Source organism: Pteropus vampyrus, unplaced genomic scaffold (assembly GCF_000151845.1).
Source record: "Pteropus vampyrus isolate Shadow unplaced genomic scaffold, Pvam_2.0 Scaffold313, whole genome shotgun sequence".
Lineage (NCBI taxonomy): Eukaryota > Metazoa > Chordata > Mammalia > Chiroptera > Pteropodidae > Pteropus > Pteropus vampyrus.
Window position 1 is genome coordinate 93,543 of NW_011889094.1, and position 18,658 is coordinate 112,200.

The 18,658-nt window shown below is 53.9% G+C and overlaps 1 protein-coding gene across 15 annotated transcripts in view; it reads right to left on the reverse strand.

Annotated features, from left to right (window-relative positions):
• Positions 1-244: 244 nt before the first annotated feature.
• Positions 245-18,658, reverse strand: part of FAM120B (family with sequence similarity 120B) — a 53,835-nt gene continuing 35,421 nt past the window's right edge. For 10 of the 15 annotated variants that reach the window (XM_023521734.1, XM_023521726.1, XM_023521736.1 and 7 more), the window contains 5 exons: positions 15,402-15,608; positions 14,071-14,179; positions 10,278-10,370; positions 7,159-7,210; positions 245-2,351 (listed from right to left, as the gene is read on the reverse strand). In XM_023521734.1, coding sequence (XP_023377502.1) covers positions 2,303-2,351; positions 7,159-7,210; positions 10,278-10,370; positions 14,071-14,179; positions 15,402-15,608 — 510 coding nt within the window. In that variant the 3' untranslated portion in view covers positions 245-2,302. Of the gene's footprint in view, positions 2,352-3,440; positions 5,180-7,158; positions 7,211-10,277; positions 10,371-14,070; positions 14,180-15,372; positions 15,609-16,810; positions 16,891-18,658 lie in introns of those variants that run through there. The other 5 variants (XM_023521730.1, XM_023521731.1, XM_023521728.1 and 2 more) reach the window with 4 other exon arrangements.

Sequence of the window (18,658 nt, forward strand, 5' to 3'; positions counted from 1 at the left end):
AGCTGTTCACTCGGGGCGACAATGCTGCCTCAGGGTGCATTCTCCAAAGACGAAAAAACGGCGGGAAGACACGGGTGAGCTGGGAGGCGAAACGCCAGGGTTCGAGGGTCAGACCGCAGGCATGGCTCAGCTTTTTCAACCATGAATTTCTACGCATAAATGTTTGACGCTGGCTAGTTTGAACTCAACTGCTTCTGCATCCCTCATATTTTAATTTGACCTTTTTAAAATATATACTTTTCAGTAACGGCAGACATACGATTTTATATTAGTTCCTGGTGTACACAGTAGTGGTTAGACATTTATATAACTGTGACCACCCGATTAGTCTAGCGCCCACCTGGCACCACAGTGACTACAACATTACCCTCTGTCCCCCACGCTGTTCTCATGCCCGTGATTATTTCCACAACTGCCAATCCGTGCATCTCAATCCGTTCCCCCTTTTCGCCCAGCCCTGCCGCCCCCTCCCTCTAGCGAACCTCAGTTTGTTCTCTGTGTCTGAGTCTGCTACTGTTTGCTTTGTTTGCTTTTCTAGATTCCACATATAAATGAAATCTTCTCGTGTCTGTCCTTCTCTGCCGGACTTATTTCTGATTTTGACCCTTTTACAGTCTGTCAAAGGTCAATGAGTTTGAGCGCCGGCACGTTCCAACTCAGCTTCGCCATGAAGGGAGACAGAAAACAACGGAAGGGAAGGCGACGCCACGAGGTGGCTGCTTTTTGAGGAAAAATTATGTTATTTATTTGTATGATTTTTACAACTGAGATTCCTGCCCTTTGCTATTGATTCGCCATCCTCTGCCTTTCCCTGGGGTCCGCCTGGAGCGGCCCCGTCCCTGCCCTGCCGGCCGAGGGGAAAGGCGCCCAAGGACCCAGGGGCCCTGACACCTCGCAGCCCCAACTCAGACGGCGGGTCACCGTCCCAGCCCTGGACCAGTTCTACGCAAACCGCCTCACTCCTGAACCAGCGCCAAAGCAGGTGCCAGGTTGGGGGGGGGAGTGAGGGGGAGATTGGAGGGTCCCCTCCAGCTCCCAAGGCCGGAGCCCCGAAATGGCGCACCCCCGAGCTTCCCCGTCTAGACAGGAAATTTTCTGACATTCATCTACACAAGCTCAGAAACATTCAGTTCAACCACCAGCTCACAATGACGAGCTGCAGGCATTTTAATGAGCTGCCGAGAGCTGGACCTCACTACACACCACCCTGGGATAAACTCTAATATCAGCACCAGGACTTGGGAAGGTCAGCTCGTTACAAGGAAATGGGTTCAAGACCAGAACATCAGAAAGAGCAAAGAACAAGCATTTCTGAGAAAGAAATGTCTCTTGGGTGAAACTTCTTCAGAATGGAATAAAACTCTGTCACTATAGAACAGTGACACCCCTTCAGGTGTTGGGTGTTGCTGTGCGGTTATTCCTGCCGCCACTGCGACGCAGCCTCCTCAGAACTGGCTTCTCCAAGGGTCAGGTATGAAGTTACTAGAGAGTTTTCCCCTTTCACACTGGACTCACGTGTCCCCTTCACTCGAGCACACGGCACTCGTCGCTGAGCAGCGTTCCGGGACACGGAGATGGAACCGGCTGGGGAACAAACGCACCAGCCGCAGTTCAGCGGCTCAGACTTTTTAACATCTCTTCGCACTCGACAGGCTTATGTTGATTTGGATCGTAAGTTAAGGGCTGTGGTTTACGTGTTTGATACAACAGACAGATTGGTGGCTTAAGAGAATTATCTGCTTTTCCTGTATTTTAGCAGCTACAGGGATCAAGAAAAGGCAGAGTGTATTTCACGCTGTTTTGCACAAACGTGTCAATCAGATACTAATGCAAAGGACTGATGGGCTGAGGCTGAATGAACGCTAAGAAACAGCTGGGACGGTGTTTCACTCTTGGTACTGAATTTCTCTCGTGTAAAATGAGATCAGAAGACAAACTAGAAAAGCCAGAGAGAAAACCTATAGTCAACCCAACCTTCCTGTAGTTCTTTGCCTGGATTGCTTTATTCATTTTCATTAAAAACTTTACTAAAATTCGATGGCCTCTATCGGGGTCACTACACACGAAGGTTAAGATGCAGTGAGCCCAAACGTGAAGCTGCCGACGCCGGCTCGCTCCCTGCCCTGCACTTCGGACCCGGGAGAATGACCCACTGAGCTGGGTGCCCGAAGGGTCATGGGAAGATGCCAGCTTCTCTGTGCATCTGGCCGCTGGCCGCCAGGAGGAAGCCGCGACCCACTTGGCGTGTCCTGTGTGCTCCTGCTACCTCTGCCGCCCCGGGAGACGCGGCTTCCTGGGGCAGTCACGGAGAAAGGGAGATCGGCTGCTGTTTTCCTTTCTCGTCCGGGTGTCTGGCCAAACAGAGAAGGTAAAGGTGACTCAGTTTTTTCTCTAACACTTAATAGAGCTGGCGGCACCGAGAAGTCGGGTTCTCAGCGAGTGGCCTTCACCAGCCTTTCTTGTTCACAACTGCAGGCTGCCAACCAGGGCTGCTCTGCAGGCAGGTGAGGCCACGCCTGGCCACCCACAGGGCAGGTGGGTGCCAGTGAGGGTCGTCAGGGAAACGGACACAAACCACAAGGCTCTGGACATCACCAGAGACTGAGAGATTTGGACGAATGATGTTTCTGATAATCTAGACCTTGTTCACTTGGCTCAACATGATAAGAAAAAAACCTGAATGTCTGCCAGTCGCTGGCTGGTTTCATCATGGTCCGACTGAACTTCACAGCCGATTCTGTGAAGTTAGCTTTTGTCCTCAGCTCTCCGGAATGTGTTACAAGGGCCCCTGGGGCCTTTGGGAGACGTAAGCTGAGACAGCAAAGGCACGTGTCAGCGTCTGCCAAAGCGACCGGGAAGCGGCCAGCTTGATGTGGGTCAGGCCCGGGGCAGGGGGGCTTGACTTGGCATCAAACGAGAAGTTACAGACACCAGGGCCTGAGGGGCACCCTGACCTCTGGGGGGTGAAAGCACCTTTGCTGAGCAGGCCGGGGGCCCTGTCCCCACAGAGCTGCAGCTTCCCAAGGGCACAGTGCGTGGGGTCCTCTTTCCACTGACATCACGGTCAGCATGGCTGCCTCTTCCGGAAGCCGGCAGGGCGTGATGGTGGGGAACCCTGATTCGGGCTCCAAGCTAGAGCACCGAAGGCACTGCTCGTTCCCTGATGGTGGAAACGAACCGACACAACACCGCTCGATGGAACACGGACCCGCCACACAAGACATGTGCTTTTTGTGACAGGATACACGGATGCCTACTTACATACTTTTCTAAGTTGTAGCAGGTGCCTGAAAGAGCTTGAAAATTTTAACAAAAAGTTCAAATGGTAAAAAAAATGGACCTATCCAATCTCTTGGGTGCTGAAACCTAAAGAACACCTGTGATTTATTAAATCCCAGTAATGAGCGCTTTAAAAACATGCACTTTATCTGAGACGCAGAAACTGTCGCTGGCCATCTTTTTTTCTGTTTTTTATTTTCAATTACACAATACATGAAGCCATTCTTGTTGCAAAAATTCAAACAGCACAGGTAAGGCGAAGTCCCTCTTGAAATCTAGTCCCTGTACAAAAGCCTCGATGTGTGGGTTGGCAGCGCGTGGGGAGCGTGGGTGCTACACCAGATGATTTGCTGGTTCACAGAAGGGGCGTGTGGCACGGGACTCCCGTCACCAAGAGGTGAGACTGATGGGGAGGGCCCAGAGATGGGACTGTGGCTGGCGCCCCAGCAGGGTCCTCCCCAGACTCTGTGCCGGCACGTCACACCGGCTCCCCTTGGGGCCACGTGCGTCTCTCCGGTGGGCTGCCACTGCTGCGACCACCCTCCTCCTGACACGGGCAGCCGGGCAGCCCGCTAAGAGCTGCTGGAGCTTGTGATGACCCTTTTCAGATTCTGTTCTCGTTTTATGCACGTGCCGTCTTGGATTGAAAGCTGCACCAAGCGAGCTGCAGGCATAAGGAAGGGGATGCATGCAGGTATTGACATAACATTAGAATAATGAGTCCACACAGGAAACATTTTTCTTTCACGAGTGCAGACGCGACTCACATTTGAGAAACCCTGAGGAAGCAGATATGTCACTGAAGATGACACCAGGGCACATGGCAGGAGGTGGAAGGCCAGGGCCAGGCCAAGACCTGTGTCACTGCAGAGCCTGCAGGTAACCTTGCCAGAACCCACCTGCTACCTGAGGCCTGGGTTAGAGTGCCAGGTTCTGTCCAGCCCTTGTCCAAATGGAAAACAGAAGCAAAGCCATCGTCAGTCAGGTTCCTTCATTAGCCACAGCAGGACCAATCGTTCGTATTTAGCAATAAACCACGAATGTGTATCACAGATCGCCATGGCATAAAAGGGAGAAGCCAGTCAGGCTGGCTTCGGGAGCAATAGCATGAAGCAGGTGACCCAGCAGGCACGGCCTTGCGCGCTGGCTCTTAGCTTCTGCAAGTGCCTCGCAGGAATGAGGATGGTCGGTTAAACGCCCAGGAGCAAAATGGTCGTAAAATGGTTGCCCACAAACCAGCCATTTCCACTCACCAGTACAAAACTCTGAACTCGTAACCAAGTGTCATTTCTGACAAATTTGCACAAGGAATCCAAATCTAAGAGCTATAATGTGGGGAACGCTGGTGATGCGTGTGATCGGCAAACCTGACCAGGGTCCTCGTCCTCTGGAGGCCTGGCCGACCCCGAGAAGACAGCTGACTATGGGATCACGCCTTTGTCTTCAGTGTGATGAATTCAGGGACAGCTGCTGGGAGACACTCCGCATCAGCTGGGCCACACGCAGACGAGGGGTCTCTCCCAGACTGTCACACCGGCCAGGAGGAGCTGTGACGACGCGCTCTGCCCTGGGGGTCCCCAGGCGCAGGAAAGAGTCCTTGTTCCATCGCTGCCTCCTGGAAATAGCCGCGTGGTGTCGGCCACCATCTGCCGACTACTGGGCTCAGCAGCATCCTCCCTCCTGCCACTACTGCTTGTGGAAAAGAGTCAGCAGCCACCACGCCCAGTCTACGGCACGCCTACGCCGAGGGCACTAATGCGACAAATGACATTTTACTCCATGGCGTGACTGCAGGTGAACAAGGTGTGCTGACTTTACGTTCAGTGTCCAGGTCTGAAAACAATTCTGTCCAGCTGTGGCTGAGCTCCGCCAGCTCCCACAGGGGCATCAGTTGGACCACCTAGAACACAAGCAATGATTGAGTGTCCCAACTGCTTCTTCTGAGCCACCCGCAGGGCAGTGAGTCACCTCTTCCTGCTGAGGACAAGTCCCTAAGCTGAGGGACAAAGGTGTGTCATCATCTCAATACATGCAGAAAAAGCACGTGACAACACTTAATACCGTTTTGGTTCACAAAGTTCCTAATATACTAGATGGTGAAATGTCTTTCAAACGATAAAAAAAATGTGACATCCTATTTAATTTTAAGTAATAAATGTGTTGTTTTATTTTCATTTTAAAACTGATATACGGAAATTTCATCAGAACACCTGACTACAGAGATAACTCATCAAAAAATTCACTGCGTTGATTTTTCAAATGTAAAAAAGATTATACCAACTCGGTGGCAGAGCTAAGCTTGCTAACTGAACACAAATGTCTTGCTGCCAAGCTGGAACTTAGATATTATGAAGAGAAAAGATTTTCATGGGGAAATTTCTTGTCTAAAGATGAGAAATTTATTTCAAAGTTGTACAAATAAGTTGCAAAGAAATAAAATTTTTAGAAGCAGCAGTGGTCTCAAATTAGCAGAAATGAAAGGAAAAGAATGTTAATATTTAGATAGAAAATATTCCTAAGTGGAATGAAAAAAAATCTATTTCCAAAGCTGGGAAATAAGGCGGTAGGTCTTATAAGACTTGCGAAAGAAGTGATGAGATCTGCAAACACTCTTAAGGAACCCAGGAAGCGACGAGGATATTTCAGCACAAACGGATTTGGATATCGGAGGCGGTGTCCCTTTGGTAAATGCTGGTTGGGGTTTTAGGCAGGATGAAGCTGGAGCGCGGCGCTCCTGAGCTGAGCTATGAGGTAGGGTGGCCTGTCGCGTGCAGACACTGATATGCTCAGGGCCGATCTCGCGTGGAGAAGAACCAGTCTTCTGGGGGACGTGAGTGAGCACTTCTGAGAGCTGGGGACCTCGAACTAGAGGGTGGCCGGAGGGAGCATGCTGGTCAGCTTGCCGGCTGGGGGCGCAGCTCCTCATGGAGCCCCGTTAACTTATAATCTGATTCCTTTCCATCACCGGCAACCCGAGGTTATGGGGCTAAAATTTCAATTCTTGGGTTATCCGAAAATTCTTTCAGAAAAAAGTACTCATCTTGGATTCATTTTGAATGTTTTTAAACAATAAGATCTCAGCGCTCACAGATAAAGAGCAACAAGTGCCCACTGCCCAGAGCCTCACAAGCTCAGGCCGTCCAGGGCCTCGGCCCAGGCTCCCTGACACTGCCGTCGCCTCCTGAGGCCGCCCCTACAGGCGCCCTGTCTGACGCCTGCTGTCGTCTGCTGAGACCCAGGCCCATCCGCGAACACACCGCAGCGAAAGCCTGAGCCGGAGCACGGCGGGGAGAAGATGAGTGGGGTGACGTGACCGGAACAGCCGTGAGCGTGAGCCCGGCCCCGGGAGGAGAAAGAGGTGCACCCTCTCTTCCCGCACAAACATCCGAGACCGAGAGAGGACATCGGCGGAAACTGGACTTCCGGTGAGAACTCGTAATGACAAAACAACTCTTGGAACAGCAGCTGCTGGGCCTCACAGCCCAGTGTCCCCTTAGAAGCAGCAGGACGCAGCAGGACTCAGCTCAGAAGGCGCAGCCACCCTCATGTACGCAGAAGCCAAATGAAGACCGTCCATGGCACGGGGTCAGACGTGACCCGAGAAGCCGTCGACATGAGGGTGTCACTGAGTGCGCGGGCCGCCCCTCTGCAGCAGGTGAGGACTCTGCCCCGAAGGCGGGTGCTAAGGGCTCCCGGTCAGACCCTCATCTCCCCCCACGTCCTTTCCGGAGGCGGCGGGCTCGTCCTGTAACCGGGTTAACTGGCTCCGCTGGCTCCGCATCAGCAGGACTCAGCAGCCAATCCTTCAAGGTCTGCGCTCACATAAAAGGTCCACGTGTGACGGCCTCACTCCCCGTGGGGACTGAGCAGGGGACTTACCCGGAGGACGGCGAGTGTCTTCTCCACCAGCCCGGCTCGCACTGCCTGCTTCCTGCACCAGAGACACGGGACCAACGTGAGTCACAGACAACTGCACGTCCCAAGTGTGTGCAACAGCACGTGCGCCTGAGGCCAGCTGCAGGCCACAGTGTTACTTTCTCCTCCGCGGTGGACTCCTCAGGGGATGGGGGTATAGGGTTGGGCAGCACTGCCCCCCCGAACTCCGGCCCCACCCGTCCACACTACATCTAGTTACCGCTGCCAACGGGGCTCTCCACACAGGTGGCTCAGTGGGACACTGTGTCAAGCATCAAAGGGACAACATGCGGCTCTCCCTACGACTGAGCCCAGAGCCCCCAGCCCTGGGTGCAGCTGGCCCGCTGCCTTCCGCCACATGGAGGGTCAGGAGAGAACAGCCTCCAGGTCAGAGATGATGCCCTGCCCACAGCCTGTCACGCTTGTGCCCACAAGTGACGGGGTGAGCCCCCACGTTGCTGCCCATGCCTCTCAGAAAGTGTGAGGCCTCAGCTAGGTGACAAGAGAGGGCCACAGGATGGCCGGAATGAAGGTCCCAGGCCTGCCCTTGTTATTCCATGATCAGAGGCTTTACAACAGCCCGGGCCCCACAGAATTACCACACAGAAGTGAGAACCTGACGAAATCTCTGGCTCTGGCGGGTCTGTAGCCACTGCCTGTGGAATGTGACACATCATTTCTCACCACTGGGGAGGAAAAGGTTAAAACGTTCTCGCCTCAGCTGCCTAGCATTTTAAAGCTCACTGCAGGGAGCTTTGATGTCCCACTGCAGGGGGGCTGGGCTCACACCTCCGTCTGGCCAGGCCCAGCAAGAGCTCACAGGAGGCTGCAGCCAAACGGCGCTGCCTGCTTGGTGGCAGTAACTGAACCCGCTCAGTCTAAGGTGCTTGTAGTTTTTCACTAACAGAGAATTTTGCTGGTTAACTCCATCCTGAAAATAGTGACTGCTGCTGGTTAAACCACGCTAACGTCTCCCACAGTGACGACTGACAGCTCAAAGCTGGACAAAACCCACAAAGACCGCGACGGCCAAGAAAGGGTGGCGTGATTCAACCAGTAATTAACACAGAGAAAGTGGGTCACCTGACCTGAAAAGGTATGTTCCAGTTCTAATAAAGGACTGTGTGTGGGGGCGGTGAACACACATCTTACACAGACACATCTGACACTAGACAGCATCTGCACGGCCGACAGCGCTTCCACGAGCGTTTCTCCAGGTTATGGCAAACCGCGAGGAACACACATGCCACCCTGTCTTGCCCTGTGGGAGCCTGCTCATCCCTGCATGCCTCCTGCGTGAACAAGACCCTAACTCAGTTACCATGCAGTATCCCGCAGGTCGGGGTTCTGGCCCTGTACCCCCGCGGCCACGCTCTAACGTGGCCCTGCCCTCACCGAGCAGGTCCTCACAGACCCACGTCTCTGACGAGGGCACAGCTCTGAACGGTCTTCGGGTCCTGCTGCTTAAACAGGTGGGGAGCCAGGTGGATGGGCAGGGATCCCACTTTGCTCTAAGGCCATCACACACTTTGATCCCATAGCTGGCACCTCAGCTGAAACCGTGTCATCACAGCTTCGTGCTGAAGGCCTGCAGGCTCTGAGCACTTTGGGTGACTCTCCTGGTATCACCTGGACCAGAGCGTGGCACCTGGGGAAATCCCAGCTATTAGGAGACACGAGAGCCTGAGGCCGGCCTGCTCCACTCTACCTGCCGCGCTCTCCATAGATGGCCCTTCCGCAGGCGACTTGGGGGCTCCCAACCTCTCGTCAGGTCTTGCTAAGTATCTCACCTGTGAGACCTCCTCAGGGACCCCCCCACTGAGAACAGCAGAGAGGGAGTGGGCGGCAACGTCAGCTTCACCTCTTCAGGCCACGTGCTCTGTGCAGGCTGATCTCTCTCAGAAATGCCTGCGCCCAGCTCGCCTGAGGAAGGCCTGCACCCTCAGAGGGTGCCCCAGCGCCCCAGCCACTTTGCTGCCCACCTAGAGGCAGACGGTCTGACGGGTGAGGGCACGCAGCGCTTGTGTCCACGGCTGCAGGACCCCACGCACCGCCGAGCCCCGGGGGGCAGGCCTGTTGCTCGCTGCATCCCCAGCTTGCACAGCAACTGACAGGGCCTCAATCAATGCGGCAACGGAGACACATGTGAGAACCAAGGGTGTCGAACGGGGACTCCCCCAGAACGTCCACTTTGTGACACTCACACGTGGCAGTGGCAGCAACTGTGCACTGCGTGTCACTGTCTGCTCCAGGTACACGGACACAGCTCCTACGTGCTCTCGTTTAGTCCAACAGAGTGCAGCACCTTCTAAGTTAAAAGCATCTCAAATACGTGTGAACCAGCGGGAGAAGGTGCCCGCCCACCTCAGTGATACTGAACCGGTACAAACGGTCGCACATCTCGGTCAGCAAGGAAGTGGAAGTGAGCCTCATGCTGACACGGGAGACCATGAGAGGGTGGGATGTTACTAAATGCGACAGTCAGACCCTCTGGAAGCTTCCAAGGACAGCTGGTGGCAAGATTTGCTGGGGAAGAGCCTCTAGGGGAAGCTAGCTCGAAGGAACGCCTGCAGCACTGCACAGGCACGCCTACGGAGCTCCGCTCTCCCCCAGGGACAGACGTCGTGTGCTCCGGTCCCCACTGCACCACACAGTGGGCCCGGCACCTGCCGAAGGTGCAGGTTCCACCGAGAACAAGAGAAGATGCAGCCCCGGCAGGCCGCACACGCGATTCGGCCACGCGCAATCAGTGACGGCCTGCGACGCCCGTGGCCTGCTGTGCTTTATGTGCTGACGGGAGCAACCTGTGGAACCTCCACACATTTCAGAGTTTGCAGAAGTAAAAATAATAAACGATGTTAAATTATAAAAATTGAGTCTTGAACAGGTTAATGAATTAACAGGAAATGAAATGGCAACGAGCAGAGACAGGCTAGTATGGAGCCCGGAGGTGATCTGTCTCTATTTCGCAGAGCGAGTAAGTCAGATGTGTCAGCACATTTACCTGTTAACTTACACACAAACGGTTTTCAGCGAAAGAACTCCACGTGGGCAGTGTGCGGGGGAGGGCGGCGCCCTCTTACCTGGGCCCTGGTCTCTCCAGTGCTGTCTGCGGCCAGACCGGCTGTGCCCGGAGTTCGTCCTGTGGGAGCCGGATCCTTGCCTCTCCCACCTCCCTGTGGGGACAGATGGTCAGCACGTTAGCAAGCTACGTGTTACGTGTAGGGCTGCAGCCAGGTGTGCTGGGTCGGCGGTTTTCAAAATTCTGGGATCTTTGAATTGAAGGGAAAGCCCAGGTAAAGTGCAGATGTAGTGACAGCTGGGCGGTGCCTGCATTTAAACCTGTGCCCCAGGGACCTGTGCTAGTGACCGGAGGTGGGCAGAATGAGGACACTGGGCATCTTGCTAGGTTCCCTCCATGGCAGGGCCCTCGGTCAGTTCTGATTGGCTCTGCCTCCCTGGGGGGGCCAGCCCCACCGCGGGCCACCAGCAGGCTTCCTGACCAGCACACCTGCCACCAGAGTTCAGGGACTTTGTGCGCCAGACCCAGGAGCCCTCTCTTCCCAAGTCTCCAAACTTTTCTGACACACAACTTGCTTACTCTAAAATTCCCTCTCCTAGGTTTGTAAACCTCGATTCCTCTGCCATTTTTCTCTAGTAGAACTTAAGGTCTGACTAGGTCATACTTAAACGTATTTTTTTATACTACCCTGCCATTTCGTGGTGACCCGCGAAGAAAGAAGGCACCTGCCCCAGGCGTGGGCCAGCATTCTAAACACACAGGGGTTCCAGTGGCGGGTCCCAGCCCTGGACCACTGCCTCTAGCTGCATACTCCTGCCCGGCTGTGGACAGGGGACATATCACAGGCACATGGGGCTCAATTCCTGTGAGAAGGTGGCAAGGCCTGGTGTGTACAGTGTGTGAGTATATTGTGCAGGGTGGAGGTGTGCATGTGTAGTGTGCAGGTGTGCATGTGTAGTGTGCAGATGTGCATGTGGTATACAGGTGTGCAAGTGTAGCATGCAGTGTGTAGGAGTGCAGGTGTAGCACGTGGTATGTAGGTGTGCACAGGTAGCATGCACATGTGCAGGGTGCAGGTGTGCACGTGTGTGACTTCCCTGGCTACTCCCATGAGGTCACCCAGGAGTGACCGCCACTGCTCTCTGGCAACCCTCATGTGGACCCGGGCAAGGTGTCTGACCTGCCTCATCCCCGACCTGCCCTGCACTGTCAGCAGAGTCACTTTCCTAGAAGCATATTTCTGATCATGTCACTTCAAAAGCCTTCAACGGCTCCCAAATGTGCCCTGGAGAAAACAGTCAGGACTTGCTGGTCTCCCTCGTCTGGCTCCCGCGAACCTTCCCAGCCTTTTCTCCTGCTCCCCTGAGGTTTAACGAACCTCACTACTGACGTCTTTCAGAACCTGGACTTTTCTGCTGTAGCTTAAACTCTTTCTTCTTGTGCAATGTCCCTTTGTCCACTACAAACTCAAATTCCACTGAGCCCTCAGGCCTCACTCAAGTGCCACTTTTGGCATAAAAACCTGCACAATCCCCAAGCCACAGTGACTGCCACCCTAACCCTCGTGCTTCCTATATGGAGTCCAGCCTGGCCCCTGTTGTACCTGGACACAGGGACCACACCCATGCTCACCCTCCGCTCCCTGCCAAATGTAACTCAGGTGCACACGGAGGCTCCTGGTCCCGCCCCAGCACTTGACAGTCGAGCAGGTGGGCCCAGGGCTTCATGATGGGCTCAGGTGGCAGTCTCCCAGGTGCCACTAGCAGTTGTGGTTCACAGAGGCCAGTGTGGCCCCATGGGGAGTGGGCGGCTCCCTAGCAGCCTAGCTGTGTGGACCGGGATGTGGGGGGGCTGAGCTCTGAACACCTGCCACGTCCCTCCCACCTCCCTGGCGTGGATTTGGCCCAGTGTGACTGTGAACACTGGGCTGGGGACCTGGGGGCTCCGGTCCACCAAAAATCTGCTCCGTGTTGGGAGACAGCCTGGGGCCCGAATGTGCCTTCTGCAAAACAAAGGGCGTGAAGCACAGAACCTCAGGTTGTTTGTGAAGAAAAGATGGCTCTGAGGACAAAAGAGGGTCAGTTTCCAAACCGTGTAAATTGACTCATCGCACTTCTTGAAATATACTTTTCCTCATTACTTAGCATAACACGACAAGAGCACCAAATTCACCCAAATGTAAGTTCTCTTCACTAGAAAGTGATCCCCGTAGAGATGAGAAGGAACCGTCGCGCAGCATTAACGTGAAATGCACGCAGCTGTGAGGCACGGGCCGTCTCCAAGGCCTTCAACACAAACCTGCTGCGCACACAGCCCTCCTGGGCCCAGCCGGGGCGCCCGCGGAAAGAGGTTTAGGCGTCGGAATCCCAGTGACGGCTGCCAGCTTAAATCAGCCTGCATTCCGCCACCTGCCAGAACCCGGCCGGCCTCCTTGTCACGGCTCTAAGAATCTCAGTGGGGACGAAGCCCTGCCGAACTGTGCCTGCAGGGTGCCTGCTTGAGCGACAGGCTGCCCACCAACCCAGGGAATAGGTAGTGTAGTGGGAATGCTGCACATTCATTCTGCAAAGAATAAACTTTTGCTCTGGGGTCTCGAAATTGCCTGTCTGCAGCTGGTAGGAGGGAGGTGACCGATGGAGAAAAGGACAAGGCAAGGGGGCAGCCTGTCACCCTGGGCGTGGGGGGAGTAACCGTCCTCACTGTCCAGACGTCCCCTTACTCCCGCGATGCCGTCCGGTGGTCAGGTCCTACACCTGACACCTGGCAGGAGCTGGACATGTCCCAAGGTTTCCTAACCTCGTGACATAAAGGCCCTCAGAATGATGTCTGCCGATGCCAAGTAGAACTCTTGAAGACAGTGTGATGGGTAGAAATATAGGGAGAGTTCTATTATTCCGCCCAGAAAAAAAGGGGGCTACTATAGTTACAGGAATAAAACCTAAATGAAGCCATGAAATAATCAAAATAAACTCGTAAACAAAATAAGCTAATAAATAAGATGTTCAACTTCACTGGTCAACACAGACGCATGCAACTGATGAGACATTTTTTCATCTGTCATGTTGCTTAAAAAAACACAAACTTTTAAATGCTGTCAGAACTCTTAAGAGTTACTTCTGGCGAAAGAACAAAGCGGTAGAAGATTTTCAGAAAACAAGCTGGCAACACTTACCTAAAGTGTGATTACACCTTGCTCTATAACTCTGCAAACTACGGTATTCTGTTTTAAGGAAGTAGGACACCTAAAAGCAGTAGTATGAGAAAAACAGCAGCAGCCTCAGAGCTCGGAGAGGGGGAAGGTTAGGTAGGTGGGTGTGTGCGGTGGGGGAGCCTGCATGTGGGAGGCGTTGTTATCTAGCCACAGTCAAGCTCCGGGCCGAGAGAAAAGCAGGACACAAAAATGCAGAGCAGCACCACCCGAGATGAGGCGCAGGAAGAGACCGCCAACGCACGAGCCGTCAACAGCTGTCTTTGGGTTACGGAATTAAAGGTTATTGACGTTTTCTTTTTAATTACTTTCTGTATATTCTTTCTTTCTCTAATACACTTTCATTACAAGGAAAATAAATCCAAACGTCTGTCCAGTGGACAAACGCCATCCGGGCAACGCCCACACTGCACCCACAGAAGCCTTCTAAATTATGCGACTAACCGATGAAGCCTCTAATGCTTTTCCGGATGGGACCACAGTTTAAACTGCTGGGTGGCGCCATCGTTTTAACTTGTTTTCTTTCCCTTTCAGCGTCCTCACGGCACTCCATACTGACTAGTCGCACAAGCAGCCAGGGCCCGCCCTGGTGGAGACAGGGACCGGGGTAGATGCTAACCCGAGTGGAGACGGGGACAATGCCTACCTGAGTGGTGCGGGCGCCAGTGCTGCCGGCTCACGATGTGCCTGTCCTCCCTCACACAGGCCTTGCACACGATGGACTTCAGGTCGTGGAATCTGGTGAGCCGAGACCTCTGTAAACAGACCGGTGTCAGGACAAGCGGGTGCTCCGCGGACAACCACGTGGTAAGAACGGACTCCAAGAGCACCAGGTCCAAGGCTGTGACCTCGGAAGAGTTCTCAGAAAACAGATGTCCCCTGGGGCTTCTGGACAGAGACGTTAGCATCTTTTCTGTAGGATGATGTTGAGGTCACCATCACACAACCTTACCTAAAAAATCTATGGCTGTGATACGTCATTATTTCCAGTCTTAGGTGTGAGACATGCCGTGAAATAGTGACGTGACGCAAACAGCGCGCTGAGGACCGGGGCGCGCCATCTTTCTTCCAGCTTCGTTCTTATTACTGAAGGTCCCACCCTAGCTGCCCGGTTTTAGGCTAGAAAGAGTGAAGTTACAAGCACTCTGTACTTAGTCAAGACATGACAGACAGAAAGGTCCCTGAGTGACACGCTGGCTTCCTACCCCATTTTTGCCTAATCATTCTCTTTTGCTGTCTGTACATAATTCTGGCTGCTTCTAAATTCCGAACACTTAGATTCCTGTGACACCTGTTTTGTGTGTGTGAGAAATGACTATGGCAACAGCAGCAAATGCTTTCCGTCTGGTGTGAGAACCCGGGGCGCTCCTCCCTGCTAGACCGGAGGGCCCGCGCAGACTCCCAGTGGGCTTGGCCTGGCCTCATCTGGAATCACGTGGCAACTGTATTTATAAAGCCCAACCAGCAGCCAACGCCCCCAACTAAACCATCAGGCTTCAGAGAATATTCTCAAGCAATAAACTGTCACCATTCCTGCTGACTCTGAGGTCTGCAGCGGTCGCTCCGCAGGAAGCATCTGCACTTGATTCACAAGGGGGGAAGGCTGGGAAGTTGAGACTAGGTCATTCTGGAGGCGGAGCTCCTGGCTGTCCCCCACTCAGACACAGGGCCTTGGACCCTGCCTGGGGAAGTGCTCTGGTGGGAGCGGAAGGCGGTGGCCCCGAAGCCCTGTCCTCCCGCGTGTCTCTGGAATGGTGCGTCCTGTCGGGGAGGCAGCCGGGACGTGACGGCAGGCGAGCAGCAGCCTCGCGTTCCCTACCCTGCGCCCAGAGACGCCTCTGCAGCGAGTGTGTTCTCCACAGAACAGTGGCCACTGGGAGATGGTGCTGCGGCCTTCTCTGACACCCAGCCAAGTGGTGGCTGTGCCACCGGCTGCACATCCACTCACTGTGCAGCGTGAAGGGACCCGGCACTCACGTCCTGCTCCACGAGCACCTCGGCGGTGTACCCTCTGTCGGACTGCAGGTACTTCTCGTGGAAGAGCTTCCCGTCAAACACGTTCCAGGGCATGAAGTCGCTGCTGCTCCAAGGGAAGCCGCACGCGCTGTTGACCAGCACCAGCATGCTGAGATCACGGACCAGGAGGGAGTCAAGCTGCACGGCTCTGGGCTCCACGTGCTCGAGCTGCGGAAGTCAGACACACGGAGGTGAGGGCGCACGCCTGGGGAGCGGACACCTCGGCCTCGCCACCCGCTCTCCGTCCGCAGACAGACGCTGCCGCACAGCCCGGCCCACCCTGGGGACAGAGGCCCGGGGCAGGCGGGCCTGCTGGGAGGCCTCACGCGCTCCATCGGCCCAGTGCACACGGTACATGTGCTCCAGGTATGCTCCGCACGCAGACGAGCTCGGAACTGCAGGTGCGATGCCCGCCCCCACGCACGACCCCGCCCCCCGCAGAGCCCCCCCACCCCCGCCCCGCGCGGACCTTTGTCACCGCAGGGAAACGCAGGGAAACGCTGCGGGCTGCGCGCGGGGCCTCTCCTCTTACAGACTGTCTTCAGGGGCCAAGGCGAAGGGAGAAAAGTCTGGAGACTCACTGTAGGGGGCGGATGGGCCCACCGCACTGTAAAAATCACACTGCGGCCCTGCGTGTTGCGTATTCACCATTAAAACATCATTTCAAGTGAACACTTATCATTTCAGAATAAAATGGCTTATCATCCCACGGGCCGATCATATTTACAAATTAAGAAGGTCATTCAATATAAGACACTGCTGCTTGTTGTCACATCCACCTGATGTCAAACATCCGTGCCTTTCCCCACCGAGAAACCGCCCTGACGCGGCACGGAGTGGGAGCCGGCGCTGCCTGAGCGCTGGTCACTCACGCTCCTGCGACCCCGGCCTGTGCCCACCACGCACGCGGTGAACTGTCAAGTAGCATGCGTCTGCGATTTTGTCAGTGACGTGAGTGACTGAAGCTGTCCTTGTTTAATCTACGTTGTTCAGACTACACTGCCACGATGTCAAATGTCTCTGCATATCTAATACAGTACATTAAACCAAAGAAAATCGGGGGAAAGTAACACTGAATCCTCTTTATAAGGCTTCATTTCACTTCTTAAAATAACAAAATAACGAAAACCTGATCATCATCTTAAAGAAATTCATCACGAACTGGGATTCCCGGAGTCACCCTAGTTTGGATGAAAGTGTCGTGCAAGACTGCTTTTGAATTGTCCAAGTCACTTTCAGAGAGAGCCACCGAGGAGAGGTTCCAGAGCAGCAGTGACCCTGACGAAAAGTCACTTTCCTCCCTTTTCCCTGCAGGACCCGCAGGTGAGGCATCCACTCTCGGGCTGCCCTCAGGGTCACAAGCATCTCACCATCATGTCAGTGGACTGCAGAGGCTCCTTCCGCGCACATGCACTGCTGTGTCTGGACACGCACCATCCGGGCCAGCAGCCTGCAGCCACATGTGATTTGAGTTTGAAATCAGCGAAATACTCAATTTCTCGAATACACCAACCATTGTCAGGTGCTCAGGGCCACTTGTGGCAAGGTCAGCACTGACACAAGCCCTTCCACTGTGACAGCTTCTACGGGACAGCTGTAGTCCAGAATGTCCTGTTTTCTCCACCCCCTGTATGCTCTTTGCAAACTGCACCCACGGCTCACCCTCTTCGCTGTGGCCACAGCCCCAGGGTCTCCACACTGTCACTGTAGGATCTCGGCAAGTGGCAGGTCGACCCAGCGCCCAGCTCACTGCATCCACGATGGCTGCTCAGAGACAAGTGAACTCATGGCACTCTGCACGAACACAGATGTGACGAGTTTCCTCTGAGCGTCAGGGGACAATTCTCTAACTTGGTAGATTTTTCTGTAATGGAATCAGTTTCTGTTCATCTCATGTCCATCCCTTATGTGCTTGTCTGTTTTAAATTTTAAATGAAGTGTATCATCCGTCCCCCAAAAGCAGTCACGTGTACCACTTGAATTTTCACAAACCACATGGCGAACACATAGGCCACAAAGCAAATGTGACCAGCGTCACAGAAGCCCGTCCCCTCCCTGCCACACCCAGTGCCCCAAAGGGACACGCTAACCAAGTTCTCAGACCACAGACGGTTGTGCTTGTGTGGCTCTCCTACGCGTCAGGCAGCACACGCGCCGGTGTCTCTGGCCCCTTCTGATCAGCACTGCAAGATCGTCCATTAGAGAGAAGAGGCGCCCTCATGCTCGCTGCGGTCACAGGCTGCCAGATGCTGGGTTCAGACTGGGAGGCTCAGCTGCTAGTTAATTTGGGGTCTTCTTCCCCCACCACACGACGACTCCTCATTCCAGGTCCTTCGGCGACGTTCCGTGGCTGTCAGTACAGAGATCCTGCACAACTGTGTTTTTTTCCTATGCATTTTGTGTTTTTTCTTTGATGTCAATGTTGGCAACTAGACTTGTCCTTGTCCTGTAGAACACACTTGTGTTGTATGTATTAACTCTGTATCTAGCACCTGCTAAATCTAATTCTAATGCTTTTCTGTAGATATGGATTTCCCATGTTTATCATCATGCCATCTGTCAATAATGACAGTTTTCTATTCAAGTCCTAACCTAAACTCCCTTCTGACTTATCCTCTGGCCAGACCTCCCGGTTTCACAGAAGTGGTGACAGAGGCGCCCGACTCGCCCATGAGAGGAAATGCTTCTGACACCTCGCTGTGAGGTGTGCGTTCCGCTGCGGGCTTCCGCAGCTGCCCCTGGTCGGACGAGGGAAGTTCCCTTCCAGCCCTAGTTTAATGACTTGTTTTACCATGAACAGGTACTGAATTTAACCCAATACTTTTTCTGCACCCAAAACATACGCTTTTTCTCACTGTTAGTAATGTGAATCACACTGGTTTTCAAACGTTAAGTCAACGTTATATTCCAAAAACAAACCCTTGGCCATCGTGTACTGTCAGTTTATACACTGCCAGATTCAACTTGTTAATACGTTGTCTGGAAGTTCTGGATACAGCTCATGAAAGAGAATGGCCTGTAATTTTCACTTATGTCATTTTAAAGGGCTGTTTTTAAAAAAGAAGACTACGCAACAGAGACTGCACAGGGCCACTGAAGCCCACACGATGTCGCCCCCGGCCCGGCACTGACAAAGCCTCCTGATCTTTAACGTCCCTCCCAAAGGCTGATCGGACGAGCAGACAGGACACCACTGAGGTTTAGGACATGTGAACACA